This window comes from Liolophura sinensis, chromosome 6 (genome assembly GCF_032854445.1).
Source record: "Liolophura sinensis isolate JHLJ2023 chromosome 6, CUHK_Ljap_v2, whole genome shotgun sequence".
Taxonomy (NCBI): Eukaryota; Metazoa; Mollusca; class Polyplacophora; order Chitonida; family Chitonidae; genus Liolophura; species Liolophura sinensis.
Window position 1 is genome coordinate 17,656,280 of NC_088300.1, and position 18,741 is coordinate 17,675,020.

Sequence of the window (18,741 nt, forward strand, 5' to 3'; positions counted from 1 at the left end):
TGAAAAAGTGTCTTCGTTCCAATATGGAGCCCTTGGGGTACACAACAATTAACAGAAGTGGAATTAGAAAGAGTATTATTAAAGGCAGTACACAAGGCAGAGTTATCTCGGTTAGTGAGATAGCCAGTAGCCAGTCGTTAGACAAACCACGAATACCATAGTAGCTCAGTTTTTGTTACAATATATAATGCTTTACAGTGTCAAACGCCATGGGTAAGTCCAGAAACGTTACCACACTGTACATTTTATTTTCCTTTGCAGTAATTAGTGTTAAAGTGAAAGGCGACATGTTATCGTGTTTAGATTGGATCTAAAACCATACTGATTGGTATCAATAATACTATTTGTTTCCAAGAAGCCAACCACTGAATTAGTAGCATTTTTTTCAATTATTTTACTAAAACATGGTAAGACGAATATTGCTCGATAGTTTTCGAAAATGTCTGTTTTGTCAGTTTTGTACTTTGGAGAAAACTTTAAAGGCTTTAAGGTAGTCAGGGACCGTTCCAGGGGTAAAAGAAGGATTAATTATATGTTAAAGGAAAGACTAGTTTTAGTATAGAGGTCCGGATGCCGTCTATTCCAACAACGAAGGAGGCTTCGGTTTAAAAATGGTCGTGTCAACAACAATTTTAGTAACAGGAAAGTAGGAAATTTGAAGTTGGTTTCACATGGAAATCGTCTACAAAAGTTCTAATAGCATTAGACATGAGCTGTCAGCTAACAGAATTCTAGACAGAGGATCATTGTGAAAGTTAGTAAAGATATTATGAACTAAGGTGGCGGAGCGAAGCTGACCTCTTGTTGCTTTTGATATTTGGCAGAGGAAATAATATGATGCCATGGTTTCAATGAAAGTCTTTGTTGGCCGATGGTGATTTAGCAGGTCGTTATTAAAATTTCCTATGATTATAAGCTTTTTCTTTTTACAATGACGCTTCAGTAAAAAAGATGATAGGTGTTCGTTAAACTCGATCACTTCTTTGCTAAGTGGGCCATAAAAATAAAGATAAGCTTTATCACATGATTCCACTTGAGCGAAAAGAGTTTCATAGGAACCGTTTTCTTCGACATGAGAAAGATCTTTTCTTAGGTTACAAGAATTTAATTTTGTCACTTTTGTACTGAGCTAAATCCCCGCCACGCCGTTCAGATTGTAATAAGAAAAAACATTTGAAATCCAGATATATCATAAAGGACAGATATTGATGGGTTAAGCCACCGCTCCGAATCCTAAAACTGTGTTAAGGTGAAATTTAGAGCTATTCAGGTGGGGATGCATAAACAATGATTCGGAGAAATACTTAGACTGATGAGTGTTTAAGTTACTCCAGTGGGATATTTCATATTCGTTATAATTAATAATTGTGGAATATTTTTCATTCAGTTCAAGTGCATTGAAACACATGCTGTCAAGAGTTTCTAGATCGGATTGGGGTTGTGACGGGAGGTTATGAATATGATGGTTATGGAACAGTAATTCTCTTTCTAGCCTCGGCAATGGAATACTATCGATGAGGTGGGTTATCATGGTACAATTGGATTAAAGTAGTATAAATGTAGGAGACACAAACATGAAAACCAAGGGAACATATTTACAATCGTAAATAGGTGCTCACTGGGTTAAGCTCTCAGTCAGCTTAGCTGCCAGGCCGTTCGCCCAGCCTAACCTGCCCTGATTTAGCTGAGCTATTGGTGGACTGTTACTATGTCTCAGGAATTCAAATAACAGCTTGAACAAAATGAATTGTTGCTGTAGAACGAGTTAACATACCCCCAGACCTTAAACATATATACAAGTCAGTCTCATATGGTACACGGTTTATACATTCAGATTCTCCCTGCCTGCATGTTTCGGAGCCGTCATTTAATTTTTTCTGAGATATAAGTCTCGAAATAACACAAAACTCAAGCAGGATGACATAACAGTATGAAGCTCTTCCGTCTACAGTGACCTGTTGAAGTTCTTTCTTTAGGCTAATCCAAAATGTATCGGTAAGTATAAACATGTTACAGCTGTTTTAGCGTGAAGTTGTTCAGTTTGATACCAGGTCACCGTACCATTCTGTTAAAAAAAAAAAAACATGGGTGCTGCATATTTAACCGCGAGACATGAATAGAATGTTTAAGGTTTCCATGATTTCAGAAAAAATATACCATTGCACTGTATTACACGCTGAAAATTGGGCTCTTCGATATGTTTATGCACATTCTTTTTAATAAACTTTTTTACAGTTTCAGTGACCATTCTTACAAGATTCTACTCCTAGGAGAGACTGGAGCTGGAAAGACCTCTCTTCTCACTCGTTATGTGGTGAGTTTAACTTTTGTCAAAATATTTAATCATTTTATCTGTAGTTCTGTTTTACACATGCGCATTGGCCGTCAGATTTCGGTTAACGTGTGGAGAAGACCACGATATAAAAATATGACAAACTATTTCGCGTTCTGCCGACTTAGCCCCGCTGAATTTCATACTATCTCGTGTTACTTGGTTACGCATTTTTAAAAATATTTAAAATACGAATGAAGAAAAAATGCTGTTAAGAGGATGATCATTGTCATTTTTTGGATAGGTTGGGTAACAGTTGCGGTTTTTATATTCTGAGTTGTAAATAAGCTCACGTGCTGAACCCAAATTTCACATAAAACCTTTTTGCATTATTTGGCTTAAATACTAAATGTACCTATAGAAGTCATGGGAAGTCTCTCCAAACAGTCTGATTTTCAGATATTTTCTTCAGTATCTCCTTGAACATTCCAGACTTTTGCAAAAAATGCTAACTAACGAACTACTTGTGAGTAAAGTAGTCACAATTCCCATTTTTTTTGTCGCTCACATTTTTTTCATGTATTGAGCTGTATGATGTATAACAGTTTATTTATCTACAGGATAAGGTGTTCTTGGAGCAGGCCGAATTCAATTCCCCGGATCATGATGACGTTGTAAGTCAAACCTAAAAGTTATCTCCCTTCTTGTGAATGAGTGTGGGCACTTTGTATGGTCATTTACATACATGTATTTGAAAACATTTCTTAATGTCAGACACAAACGATTAATAGTTTTATTCATTTTATACATGGACAGTAGTTCTATGTTAGAAAAACAGTCTTTTGTGTTTCTGAATCACGTTATTATAATACGGTATACAGTAAAACATTTATGTGGCCCAATCTACAGCTTAATGCATGTATGTTGTGCATACAATGTAACACTTATTAAAACATTTCTTTCACAGAAAATCAAACGCTTAGACTGTAGTGGTTTACTGGTGGACCTTGAACTGGTAAGTCATGACACAGCAATAAAAGCGGATTAGTAAACCTACCGTCTAAAAGATTTTAACTAAAGTTATTTATTTATTTATTAATTTGACTGCATGGAGTTCTACGCTGTACTGAAGAATATTTCACTTATACGACAGCCTTATTATGGGAGGACACCGGGAAAACCCACGATCATCCGGAGGCTGGTGGCAGACATTAAGAAAAGTCGTTGGTATTTCTGTGACACTATCTAACATTTATCTGATTAAAAGGTAATCGAGATTACATCTATGTGTCGAAACAGACATTCATATACATATACAAGGCATCAATCAAATGGAGGTTCAGTGTCAATAATCACCACACCAATTCACAAAACGACATATGATACAAACCACACCAAAAACTGAAAGTATATGAAGAAAGATGATTTTAGATGTTCTGTCCATATTTTGTTCAGAGAGAATTATAGTCATTGTAAAACTTAAGGATCTTAAGTGTGGCGTGTGATGGAATAACCTTGACGCACTAGCTTTTTGATGAGTACTTTGGGACGTTGATTGAAATCGTCACACAACACACGGAATCTAACACATGCTATAAGGCGAGATATGTACACGTCATATGCAGGAAGCTTCGGTATATTGCTATACAAGTAAGCATAATTTACCATGTCAAAATTGAAACTATCCCTCATGTTGTTAAGTCTAAAAGAAAGGAAACTAAGAGAGGAATACAAATATAGGTCCAGATAAGATGTGCGATCTGGAGAGCCTCTAGTTTCCTTTAAATCCATCAAAGGCGTATATATATCTTTCAAGCCCTTTGCTATAGATGGATTGTTTAAAGATGGCAGATCTTCAATACACATGTCATAACGGTGTAATTTTATTAGTATATAATAGTGTAATTTTATTAGTATATAATAAAGTCAGGTATATTTATATATTATATTATTAGGTATATTAGGTATATATACTCCAGTTATCATGGTGTCTTCATTTGTGACACCCTCACGCTATCGGTGACTGAATGGCATTCTCCTGTTTCAGTGGGACTTGCCAGCCAAGAGCATTGACCCGAAAGTGTTGGCACATCTTAATGGGGTGATGTTTTGTTACAACATTTCAGATAAGGTTAGTGTTCCAATAGGTCAATCCATCTACACATCCATCCGTCAATCCGTTCATCAAACACCAGGGTGCTTCACATATTTTGCAATTAAATAGTCTTTTATTTAAAAAAAATATATATATGTATAAATATATAAGGACTGGTGAATTGCGCTCTCGATGCAAAACTACTTTCAAGTCCACATGTACTGGAATTCGTTGCTTGGACTGAGACCTCTAATACGATGCTTTTCCCAAGGTACAATAACGATAAGTCAGGGAACCGTCGTCCTATATAAGTGGAATGTTGTGTGTGTGGCGTAAAACATCAATTAAATACAAAAGTATATGTGTTAAAGGATTAAGGATTTGTTTAACAGGAGTCGTTTTCGCGACTGTCGTATTGGCTGGAGCAGGTGGACAAGTACAGTAGCGATATGGTGTGTAAGGTGTTGGTGGGCACCCACAGTGACCTGGCACGGTCTGTTGACAGTGACACCGCTAAGGTAAAATCTATCAGTTTTATCCACATTAATATAAAATACTCACCAAGTATAAACAGTATACCTTTCCTTAGTACGGGTGTACTGAGTTAGACTCCTCTATCAAACGCCACCTCAAGACAATCTCAGACTTCTAGCGGAATCTTTGTTCTGCTTGCAAAGGCGGAGAAACGTATGACGAAGATGTTCGATGGAATCGCATTAACAAACTACTTTCTGAATGAAACACTAACATAGACTCACCTCATCACCTTTTACTTTAAAAGCCTTGTGGTACAATGGTTGTAATTACCTTGGATACTCAAAATCCTCTGTATATTGATATTTTCTGAAGGCAAATTTAAAGTTATCATTTTCACTTCGAAAGGAAATAAGTCTATTTGATTCTTTCGTAATTGTTTTTTTTTCTTTCTAGGAATTATCGGAGAGACTGAACATTCCCAGTGTGGACACCAGCGCTAAGACAGGCTCCAATGTGCGTGCGGCGTTCATGACGATCGTGAAGGAGCTGTTGACTCACGAGTACCCCTGGGGGAAGTTTAACGACATGAGGGTGCGCGTGGATGGGGAGGGGCGATCCCAGGAGGAGGACAGCAGCTCGGTACACAGCCTTATTTCTGATCAGCTTGAGGGAGGCTGGTGTTGTGTGTTGTTGTAGCTCCAGGTGGCACTGTGTCCTCTTATTACGCTAGGTGACGCTGTCTTGCCATATCGGCAGGTGACGCTATGCCCTGCTCTAGTTCAACTGAAGGTGGCGTTTGCTGTTCCCATATTTCCAGGTGGCACTGTGTCCTCTTATCACCATATGGTGTTATATCTCAAGGTGGCGCTTTCTAGCCGTATATTGCCTGGCGGAGCTTTGTGTTGTATATAGCCCATATGGCCAGATGGCGTTGTGTCATTTTACATCGTCAGGTGTATGGCACTGATTGTGTCACCTCTTAAATATCGCCAGGTGTCGCCGTTTGTTCTTGTGGGGCTTTGTGCTGTCATGTCGCCAGATGGCGCTGTATATTGTGATCCCTCTTGGTGGCGTTGTCATCGGATGAACACATAACTACTGTGAATGTAGAAAGTACGAAGGGAGTCTAGCTGGTGCTATGTATATAGTCACACAATCAAAATCTGATAAGATCAAAACGCGAATGTTTGGTACTGTACACCATGTGGTGCTGTGATTTGATTGAGACGTCAGTAGAGCTTGATTGCATGTCAAGTATTAAAACCACAGCTTTGGAAAATATCGACTGATAAAGTTCTAGCCATTAAAAACCGCCTGTATTGGATTGGATAGATTGATAAACAACAATAAAAACAATGACAGTGATGACTCCCCTGAACTTCGGGCACCTCTTCACATGTAATTTGGAGTAAGCCTGTCGTTGACAGCGATCTTCGGCTCGACGTAGCTAACATGAAATACCTGTTAATGCATTAGTGATCGTCTTTGTAACAGTCTCGACTAGTTTATTACGTGAAATAAACCAAAATGATCAACAAAACATAGTGCTTCGTGAGTGTTAAAGGTACACCGTCACATTGAATTTAACAGTTGCCATAAACCTTTATTGGTCTACTTTAATCTGCGCGTCCGAGTTTTGTTCTGTTGTGTACGTATCGAACTTTACTAACCGTCATATAGAAGACTGCATGCACTAATTATGTTTGTGGTATACAGTTCAGGTTACGTTTAACAACAATAAGTATATTTTCTATAAAAACAAGAGCTCTGGTGATGTAGCATAAAAGATTGGGGTGCTATGAAAAGAGGTGAAAATTCTATTCTTTCTGTATATGAGAAATTCTGTGATCAGACCCTAAAGAAGGCTGCTCACGTGCTATAGTGCCTGCTCAGTCCACTGTATATGCAGGCCTATAGGTATAGTTCGACCATACCGGTGTGTGTACTCAAGTAACCAAGCAGCACCGCCGACAAGTTCAAACAAAACCTACCCTGATGTTTGTATTGATTATCGCTACCTTGTGCGCTGGATCGTGGAGTTGTTGTGAACGTTTGCACGCCCAGCAGTCCATATACATATGTACCGTACATGATGGGTTTGCAGTATGAACTTAAAATTGTGTGAGTTTCCATAAATTTGTGTTCTTTCTATGAAGCTAGTTCAGTGGTGTTGAGGTGATGTGGTAAGGTGATTTAGGAGTCAAAGATGGCGGACCAGAAAACAGAGGACAAGTTGACGGATCAACAAAAGCAGAATGAGGTGACGGATCAGAAGATGACCTCAGACCCCCATTAATTTTCCATAAGCGACAATGTTAACGTCTAGCGCTGTAGCTCAGTCCCAAATATTCCGTGGCCAATAAGCTTTGGTGCATACCTGGCCCAGCCTGTGAGAAACAAGCCATAAAAATCTTGACAGGTTGACCGTCAAAATCTGGACCTTTCCATGCCGCAGCCTCATCACTGCCTCACACCTTGTGTCCTCTCGCCCAGAATTTCAAACTTTCATCAATAAAACTCACACCTCCTCAAAGTTTAGGCAGTTTCCAGCATTTAAAACCAAGCATGCACCTGTACACCGCCTGGGAGCAAAAAAAGACTTTATACCCTAAAATACACAGAATTACATTCGATAAACGGAAGTTGTAATGGGGGTCTGTGTCCAGATAGAGAACGAGACAGTGAATCAGGCAAAAGGGGACTAGATGGCGGATCGGAAACCTGGGGCCGAAATGGAGGATCAGAAAACAGTGGCCGAAATGGCAGATCACAAAGATCAAGAGGACAATGCCCAAGTGTGAGAATTTATTTAAATGTACAAGTATTCAGTAAACTGTGTTGTTTTTAATACCCCGCTGATATTCGTCAAACCATTGATGAAATCTGGCAACTTGCAGTAGATGTCGTTACCTTAAGTTGAGCTTTAAAACATGATAAAATAAAACACTATTTTCAGACTCGAACTCCAGGGATCAAGTTTAACAGTGATTGTTTTTATTCCCACATTGAAATCTATTTCCTCGTAGGATATTCATGTATGATATGGATTTATAATAATTTCAAGTCATTCCATTATGCCACACGTTCATTAAAATTTAGTTACATAAAAGTAACATTATAATTTTTCTCCCAATAAACGTGTTTATTTCGTACCTTGTCAGTGAGTTTTCCGCAAAACAACATAATTTTTACCCCCAGTGACTTGTTCTTCCGGGTTCTCCTCTGTGGTAACACAACTGTAGTCAAATCTTCCCTCCTCACACGTTATACGGTAAGAAACACGATTCCTTATGGCTTCTACATTACAACATCAAGATTGGAATTGTCGGCGTTGTGGTATAGTTCTTAAAAATGACCCTGGGATGGTGGTGAATGGCCTGCCCGGTTTCCCCACACTATATCAATGACCGTCATCGTATAAGTTAGATATCCTTGGATACGGCGTAAAACACCAGTCAAATAAATAAATAAATTAAAACTGACCCGTAAACCATACGATTTATATTTACAAACCTGCTGCACGAAATGGTTTTGTTAATCGCACTGGGATACATGTATTGTCGTTCATCTTCTTTTAGGACATAAAGATGAAACCGTATGTCACATTATAGTAATGTAATAGGCTTAAACACGAGGCTTCTACATCGCATGGCTGTACTGAAGACGTTCTTCTAAGCCTGTCCTAATATCTATAGGTTTGTTTTCACGATACAGTCTAGTCGAATTGTACAGCTAACTTGTCAAGAAGCATTTGTAGAACGGTGCATTAATTCCTAGTGTGTGAATGTATGGAAACAATTATATGTTCTCATAAACATGGTGCGTGTATGGAGAATTATTGTCATGCATGAAACCTTGCCCTGTAATATTAAGATATCTTTCCAGCAGAAAAATAGAAATCCGTTTATTTTGACTCAGAAGTTCACATTTTTTCCCAGGGTGATACATTTTTGGATGAGTACTCTCCTACCACAGACCTCAGTTTCGTGAGTTCTTTGTTCCAAATGATTAGTTTATAAAGCAAGTTACCCCTAGATAGTAGATAGTTAATTGTAATTAAAGATTTACAAATTGTTTTCGGTCGAAAACGTTTGGTACTACGTTTTATTCTTGTTCTTTAGAAAGAGCAAAGTGATGATATCGGTGCAAGAAAAGTAGTACTTCAAATGGTGAATAGGCCAAAGACTTTTCGCACATTCTCTCATCTTAATGGACGGTTCTGAAATGTCTAATAGACACTGTAATAAATTAAATTCCCACGCTGTTGTTATGTTGTATGACGTCACAAATCAGGCGAGGCCGAAAACAGTGTGACGAGCATGTGTGTTTCTGTCTGTTGTTCAGTGCAGATGAATATAAGGCCTATTCATTTTAATGTGTCCATTTGCAGAACTCGACTAAATTCGCATGATTTGGCGATTTGATTGAAAGTTAGAATTTTACTTTCAAACCGAACAGATTGAAGCTGAAAACATTTCTAAAAGTATTACAGACCACTGCCATTTTGAGAAGGGGTATTTCGTTTAATTTGTTTTAATCATTATATTGGTGTTACGCCGTGCTCAAGAACTTTTCACTTTTATGATTATGAACAGGTTTATGGGTGGAAGAAAAGCGAGCACTCGGAGAAAACCACCAATGACAGGTTTACTGATAAACAAATTGACCTTGGATCTCATGGGTCAACTTTCTGAGAGTCACAGCGAGGTGGAAGTTTAACCATCAGCACGTTCTTTCAACCATTTGTGAAAAAATTACATTTACGTCAAAGACGTAAACATTTTTAATACATTTTAGCTTTCATTTTTGTGTGCAGGAATCGTGTGTTCAATTCAAGGATTGGTCAGAAATCGACGGAAAAAAATGTAGTGAAATTATCGTAGGTAACAAGACTGACATGGATGATGCTCGAGTCGTGGAGTTTGACTCGGCTCAGGTATGATCAACTTGATAACATGCATAGATCATTGATGTAAGTAAATTATTAAAGGGTATCAGCGTTATGGTAACAAAGTAATTCTCATCTCAGGTTATTCACATATCTCTTCTAGTGAGAACAATGGTTTACCTGCTGCTGCCTCGCTTGGTGCTCAGCACTAAGAGGTAAGAGCAAGGAAACGTGACCGGTGTCAGTATAGTGTGACTGGTTGGGTGTCATGCCTGGTGTCCTCGGCATGGTACTTGAGTGGCAGCACTTTGGCGGCGTGGACTCTCCCTGCCTCAAGAAGGCACACTATATGACAAGCACCTAATGACTCCTCGTCATATGACTGGTTATGGGGTATATTATTCAGTCTGTCTAGAACACAAACTGCGTTCATAACCCCGGAAAATAGGGACTTCAATATACATCATATCGGTTCATATTGACGTATTCTTGGATCTTCTGTATATATCTTGATTGCGAATACACTCTTGGAACTTTTGTACATATTCTATTGGTCTATAATGATACATTCTTGGAACTTGTGTATATATCCAATCTGTGAATATTAACACACTCTTGAAACGTCTGTATGCATGTATATGTTGTCTGTATATGTTGATTCATTCTTGGATCATCTGTAAATAGCCTGCTCAATCCATCCCTACTGATTCTCTCTTGCAGCGTCCTTGTATAACCTGTGAGTCTATTAGTCCTGTGAGGTACATTGTTTCATTGGCAGGGTTTTGCTGCAAACACTGTCAGTCTGAACTGACTCACCATCAACCTTTCCTATCTCGGATGACTCATTAGTTTTTCTGGGCTACAGGAGCTTGCGCGTCAGGAGGGTGCAGTTTTCTTCCAAGTCAGCTCTAAGTTGACAAACAGGCGACAAAGTTGAGCAGCCTTTCAGTGAAGTGATATTCCAGCTCGCGTGTACATTCGTTTTGGAAGAGCCAATGGGGCGCATACAATTTTCTGCCTCACCAAGCCGAATATGCGGGCACTATTGGCGATCGGCCTGCTGTTCTGTTACGTAACCACGGAACCATCTGACGTAACTGACTGCGCGAAAGATTGCAAGGCTGGTATAGTCGGCACTTGTCATATGTAAACACAGATACCGTGACAAATACTCAAAGGCACATTGACCATAAACGGACTTGCTACACATAATGACGCACATTCTGTCGATGTGTGCAATAAATACTGCAGAAGTGTAATAATCCCTTTTGCCTCGGGTGCAACTGCAACATGGATGCAGTATGGAATATGTACATGTCAAATTCTCCAAAACAACCTGGTTAATAACATGTAAGTCGTGATGCAGCAAGTATGCACTTTGTAATAAAAACGCAAATAAATGTACGTCTGTTGTTTGGTGACATATCTTTTCGTGCGTTTTCTGCCTTATCGAAGTATTTTAAAGCAATAAAACGAGTCACTGCATTATCCAAAATATACAAAGAGGATGCATGGCATTCGTCATGAGTTCAAATATGACCGATTCCGCTTTGTCATTTGCGGTGGTTTGTGAGTGCAAGAGAGGAACGAGAGGTAGACGAGTTGTTTAGATGCGGGTCTCTCAATCACACGAGGACACACGAGGTAAGGATTCAAACTGGGCCTTGGATAAGGAGTTAGGCGATTTACAGATCTCACTCTGTGCAAGACCTCTATTTCTTCCACCCATAAAAGTGACCGCCATCGGGTGTGGCGTTAATAAACAAATACCATCATAATGCTGGCCACCGTCGTATAAGTGAAATATTCTTAACTACGACGTAAATCACCAATCAAATAAATAAATAAACAAACAAATAAATAAATAAATGAATAAATTATTTTTACATATGTACTTGCTAGAAATTAAAACTGTGCAAACCCAAGGAAACTATCCCCAAAATATTATTATTTTGTGAACATTATATGACCAGTGTTAATCAAAATATATTAATAAACAAGTTCAGACAACGTCCATAAACATTACATAATTTCTCATAGCACTAGGGGTAGTGCTGGTCAGTTTCTACAACATAAAATATGTAAGATATAATGGCTAAGCCATATGTTATATTCCCGATTATACAATCTGGTGTGCTGATAGAGAGCGGAAACCAAGCAACGGTGTCAACAAGTGCAAACAAGCCTGGTCATGCTATTGATTGGTGTTAACCTCGCTCTGTGCGGTGTAAGGGACCATGGCTTTAAACACATACTCATCACTTACACTGACCAACGAGCCTAAACTGTCCGGTATACGCCTATATTAAGTCGGAGACAGCTGACTCCGCCACATGGAATAGCATATAGGAAAAAGAAACGTGGTGTTGGAAGGTGCTACAGACGGAATGGCAGAGCAGCAATTGTAAGTGAATAAATGACTTATCGTATTCAAACTATACTATCTGTATCATGTCAGTCGCAGCTGGGGCTACGCTATATTGATTCCTCGTAAGCTCTCGGTTATTTCCGCTATAAGTCAGAGTATTACGCTTTGTTGTTTGTTTTAAAAGGGCGCATGTGTAAACATTATTGTTTGATCTTGACAATCATCGTCGGCATTATATCAGTTCACTTGGGTGAATATTGCACTTAGTTAAATGTGGACTTAAGTCCTATGTTTCTACTGACACAATTGCTTCTTTCGATTAGTGATTTAGATTTTTGGCCATATTTATGTGTTTATAGAAACGTGTATTGTCAAAATTAAAATCAAGCACACATACACACATACACACATACATACACACATACATACATACATACATACATACATACGCCATCCATTGGTTAGGGGCCTCCGTGGCTCAGTTGGTTAGCGCGCTAGCACAGCGTAATGACCCAGGAGCCTCTCACCAATGCGGTCGCTGTGAGTTCAAGTCCAGCTAATGCTGGCTTCCTCTCCGAGCGTAAGTGGGAAGGTCTCCCAGCAGCCTGCGGATGGTCGTGGGTTTCCCCCGGGCTCTGTCCGGTTTCCTCCCACCATAATGTTGGCCGCCGTCGTATAAGTGAAATATTCTTGAGTACAGTGTAAAACACCAATCAAATAAATAAATAAATCCATTGGTTAATTCGCCATTCAGTGCCAATTTTACAAGCAGAGCAGCCAATTATCGTTAATCTTAAATAGCAGCCATGTTATTGGCAGTTCTTCAAAGGTGTATTAGCTAATACCGGTATTAAGTCGCTTCATACATTTACAATTTTAACAAAACCCAGCAACCAAAGAAGCTCGTTTTCGTTCATCTTTAATATACTGTTACACAATTTTTTGGGACCAAATGCAAACTGAAATCTCGGCTTAACGTTCAATCTGCTTTTAAGTCGTAAGACAGTTTTGAACCACCGGTTCCTGAGTACTAATTATCAGGCCTCTGCTACTGTTTTAAGCTAATTCCAGAAGTTTGTAGGAAACCATTATGTATGTCTTCTGCATATTCATGCTCAAAATAGCAATCCTGTTTATATGCTTCTTCAGCATAATGAATTTGATGATATTGTCATATTTTCTTTCAGTGATGGTTTATTTAAGGTTCTGCTCACGGGAAACGCTGGTGTGGGGAAATCTTCCCTACTAATGAGATACGCGGTAAGTCCGTACTCTTGTAAAACCTCGATCCTATAGTGAAGCGGGGGTTGGACAGTCAGTGCCGATCATGTAAGGAGGAATTTGTCGTTCAAAATTTTGTGTGAGAGCCCAAAACACCTTGCATCGATCGGACGAATGACACTATTTATGATATAACTCAGTCACACAGTGGAAGCGAGATTCAATACAAAGCATTTAAACCAACTTGCATTCTATCAGGCTTCGGACATGACTTCTGAGATTTAACATCAACAGTCACTGTAGTGTGACATCATTTTGTTTATAGACCAAGTAGTTATCAAGCAGCTTAAGACTCAAGTCATAAATTGCCAGTGAATAATGGGCCAAACTCACAACAGGAAAGAACTCAGATTGTGGTTGGTACATTGTTTTGCAGTAAAGAATCGGTGTACAGATTTTAACATTTGCAAAGCAAAACATTTTTAACTGTAGCTGTGTTTGAATGTTTGACCTAAGTCTGAAGACTTTTGAATAATACGGATCCTGCTCAGTAATGTTTTACTTTGTCAAAAACGGTGTTTTTGTCTATACAGACTTACGTACATGTTCACTTTGACGAATTGGGCAGCCGTATCAACCTATATAAGTGATCTCATGCACATATAACAAATTCTTATATCAAATATCTGACACCTTGTTGATACGCGATTTAAATTTTATAAAAGTATGAATAAGACAAAACACCAACAAATCTCAGGGAACATCTTTTATTAAACTTGGTATCTTTTACCATGTATAATGGCGACTCCGGTCCAATCTGGAAGGGCAGTTTTTAGCCTTGTAATACATAAGTACTACGTCACCATGTTTGTCGACAAATCGTCATCATAACGGCATGACGGAGGAATAGACTACACAGCTTGGTCTCGAATTACTTAAGATGGAAAGGGTAAACGTTCCCTCTTTCCGCCGACCATGGAGTTGCCAAAAATAGTACCTGGGGCAGTGCATGGATTCCGCGGAATGTCTTGTTTTCATGTGGATTCCCTATTTTATTTTGCAGACTGATATATATCAAGATGAATATGTTCCTACCATTGGTCTGGATTTTGTAAGTTGATCCTCGTAAGAATTTGCCCTATCAGCTTATTATTGCTTTAGTTAAGAGAGCATAAGTCATGAGGTAATCATCAGAAAAACCATTATGAACTGTATCTGGAAATGACCTCCCATATTTATAAATTTCTTTTCTTCATTGAATTAAATACATGTGAAGATTGTATGCTGTACCTTTGGACCATCTTGATATTATATGTGGTCTCCTGAGGCAATTTAAACAGCTGTTTTACGGTCAGGGAAAAGTGGGTGCCTACATCATTGGTGATATATCAGTTATCAATATGGCCTGCAAATGACCACTGTGTACAAAAATCATAAAAAAATTATTGCTAATATTCAGATACAGGTTTTTAATAGTTTCTACTGATGCTTACTTAATCTTTATATTTCTTTACCTTTAGGATAATACAATTTTATTGAAGTTTGAGTATCCTTTTAGACGTAATTATAATAAAATTGTTATATAATTATTTTCACATTCATGTCAGTATCATATATATTTACTTTATTTATTTAATTGGTGTTTCACGCCGTACTCAAGAATATTCCATGTTTCTAGTAGCATAAAGTTCTATATCTATATATTTTAATTTATATCCAAACCGAAAAATAACTCTTCCGGCTTATCTCCCTTACAGAAAGTCAAACTTGTGACACTCAAAGGGAAAAGGGTAAAACTGCAACTGGTAAGTAATAGCACGTTTACTGAAGTATTAATAAGTGTAAATTAATTTATGTAATGTTAATACACACTGTCGACTGTATAATTTGTCCATTTCTTGTGGTGTATGCAATAGTGGCTGGGTGTGCACTGATATTGTTTACGATAGTATTTTGACAATGGTTGTGTGGCCATAGTGTTTTGACACTGGCTGCGTTTGCACTGACCGATACGATGCTGACAACGGTCGTCGTGCACGCTGTGCGATAGCAAGTTGACAATGATTGTGCGTGCACTGACCGATGGCGTGTAAACAATGCTTATGTGTGCAATGATCGATAATGTATTGACAGTGGTTGTGTGTGTGCACTGACAGATACAGAATGTGGGATTCTTCGCTTTTGTAAAATAGGACACAAATGCAGAGTGTTGTCCCTTTGTACTTGAGGATTTGTACAGTTACATGTAGCTCTGGTAGAGGAGTGCGCTCTCTGAGTGCATTTCTAGTTTTGAATATTTGTAGCTAGTTTTGTATTTTTGTATTGACGTTGTTTTGTATTTTTTGTCGAGATTGTTTTGTATTGATATATTACATGTATGTTGACATTGTTTTGTATTGACATTGCTCCATACAATCCGTAAGATGAGATCATGTTGTATAATTGTTTGGCCTTGTTCTGCAATTTTGTACATCTTATGTTTTGTTTTCTTATGACATTAATTGATATTCTGTGTTGACAATGTTTTATACCTTGCGTTGACAGTGGGACACTGGAGGACAGGAACAATTTCGAACAATAACCAACAGTTATTATCGAGGATGTAACGCAATACTTCTTGTCTATGACGTCACGGACCAGGTAAGTGTGTGCGCTATGTTTTCCTGAATATGTATTTAACGACTCTCATTAATTTCGAATCTCAGTAATTTCGAGTAACTGTATTTGCTATTTAGTTGGTATGCGTTCAAATTTGAATCAGTGTATCATGTTGGCTTCCTCTCCGGCCCAACGTGGGAATTAGCTTACTGTGGTGAGTGTGTGACCTTGTAGGCCATGCCATATTTAGAATAGGCCTAGCTATGATTGATGGGATCTTCAACCACAGCTTCCTACAGGCCTGAATGTGTTGACTTCACTAGATTTTGACGTCTTCTTGTTTAATGCCGTTTGGTAGTATTAAGGGCGATTTATACAACAGAAATATAGTTCCTCCTATGATGTCTAACGGCTGTCCTACAGTAAATAAAGTTGAGGAGAATATTATTTCAGATCAAAGAGGGAACAATGATTATAAAACCTGGGTAGTCATTGATCAACTTTTTCGTTTTCTTGTATCGTACATGCGTTTCTCTGTTCCCCGTTATAAAACATTCGAAAATTAATGTGTATTAATCAGTTACCACACATTTCACATGTCTCGCTATCGCTTGTAGGAATCATTTATCAGGCTCAAGGACTGGATTCGAGAAGTAGACGCCTACTGCAACGATGACGTCATCAAAATATTGGTGGGCAATAAGTCTGACAGGTCGGACGCCCGCGTTGTGGACCTGGATACCGCTAAGGTAGGCCTACTGTTCCTGGCTCTGTGAAGATTTTATACAGGAACGCCGCAAAGATATTCAAGACATATATGTACATCAAAGAGACATCACCGGTGAGGTGTATAAAAGTCGCTTAAACTTAAAATCTCTTTGTGTCATCCTCACTAAGTAAGGGGCGCGAAACCAAACCATAAAGCCCACCAGGAGCGGGTTCAATCCCAGCCTCGGACATGAGTTTTGTGGATTCCCTCTCTCTCTCGCTCTTCGTAAGGGCCTTGCAGGGGCCTTCGTAGTAGGCCGTTTTCGCAATCTGACTTTCGATGAAAACCATTTGTCTTCCACCAATGGAGCTTGCAAGTACATGTGCTGCAGCCACTGAAGTATTATGCCGAAGACACCAGACATGACATCCCCACCCAGTCACACAGGGTCAGCCTGTCCATACTCTAACCTCTCAGCACTGAGCGCCAAGTGAGGCAGCAGCAAATACCATTTTCAAAGTCTTTGGTATGACCCGACCCAGGTTTGATCCCTGGTCTCCGAACTTCAACGCTGACGCTCTAGGCATTAGGCCAACGAAACGGTCGTGAGGAGTATGCAAGTATGCGTGATAATTGCTGTTGTTGAAACCTGGGCATTCTATGAAACCTTCACACTGTTGAGTGTGGTAGTGTGACCAGAAATTGCAGTTGTTGATAACTCTGCAATCTTCAACATATATTAACAAATAACTCCATATATTGTTGGTTTGAATGTCCTTGTTATGCTTCAGTCGTCTGTTTACAGGCGTTTGCCGCCGAGCAGGGAGTGGACGTGATGGAAGTGAGCGCTAAGACAGGGGACAACGTAGAAAACCTGTTCACAGAGATGACCTCAAAACTGCTGGACTTTCTCGGCGACAGTCCAGGCCATAAAACACTGAGGCTACATGACCGTGAACAACAACGACACCGACAAGGCGGATGTTGCTCAGTCTTATAGCCAGTTGTGTGTGGCAGATAGTTCCACAGGCAACTGCATGGCTCAATGATGTGACTAGAAGACACTAACCGTAAACAACATATTTGGCGACGTAAATATTTCTGATCATTGGCTAAACTCAAAGAACCGTTGGTTATCCTGTGTTATGTCGAACTTACAGACTTATTACTCGTCGATGCTCGTTCAACCAATCATAAGCAGCATTTCAATCAACCAATCATAAACAATGACCCTTAACCCATGAATCATATTTTTGTTGGTAGTTCTAGTGATCCTATACCCATGTGACCGATCTGTACATTTTCTTTGTTTATTTATTTGATTAGGGTTTTACACCGCACTTAAGAATATTTCCATTATAGAACGGCGACCAAATTATGGTGGGAGGAAAACCGGGTAGAGCTCGTGGGAAACTCACGACCATCCGGCAGTTGTTGACAGACCTTCCATGTACGACCAGAGAGGAAACCAGCAGGAGCTGGACTCAGTGTGACCACACTGGTCAGAGGCTCTATTGTGTTGCACTATAGCACGCTGAGCACTCAGCTGTGGAGGCTCCACTGCACATTTTTTGAAAGTGTCACAATACTGCTCTCAATAACTGTAATTATGTAAATTGTTTTCACCATAGGATGGCAGATTTCTACTGAATACAGAGCGGAAAAACCATTTAGAAATCAGTTTTGGTGTATTCTTGGAGATGTGGCCATAAGCAGCTATTACTCATCAGATAGTCAGTATCTCTTAAATTGTTCAATTCTTGTAGCAGACTTCTGTTCTGCAGTTAACACCGTGAATTGTGATATGTTAAGGTTACTTCCAGATGAAGCTTACTCGCTGTACAAATGTACGATATATTGGCTATATACGTACATGCTTTTGATATAACGCAGGCAGGTCCGATTAAAAGTCAGCATGATTGGCCTGTGTGAGGAATACAGTATACAAGCTCAGGATTTGTCAACTGAAGACGACTAATTGTCAAGTACACAAGCTGAACCTCACTTATCGAGATTAGTTATAGAGTGCACTATATATTTCATTATACTGAAAAAGAAAAGGACAAGAAACAACGTGCTTATGTTAGAAGTGGTTGTTCCCTGCTTTGATCTG

General features: G+C 39.1%; 1 protein-coding gene across 1 annotated transcript; it reads left to right on the forward strand.

Annotated features, from left to right (window-relative positions):
* The first annotated feature begins 1,987 nt into the window (after positions 1–1,987).
* On the forward strand, positions 1,988–18,258 carry LOC135466960 (ras and EF-hand domain-containing protein-like). Its single transcript, XM_064744714.1, has 14 exons — positions 1,988–1,995; positions 2,236–2,314; positions 2,893–2,946; positions 3,240–3,287; positions 4,320–4,403; positions 4,760–4,885; positions 5,298–5,483; positions 9,661–9,780; positions 13,250–13,360; positions 14,385–14,432; positions 15,079–15,126; positions 15,866–15,961; positions 16,537–16,668; positions 17,434–18,258. Exons 1-14 carry the CDS (start codon positions 1,988–1,990, stop codon positions 17,626–17,628), a joined length of 1,335 nt encoding a protein of 444 aa, XP_064600784.1. The 3' UTR covers positions 17,629–18,258.
* The last annotated feature ends 483 nt before the right edge of the window (positions 18,259–18,741 follow it).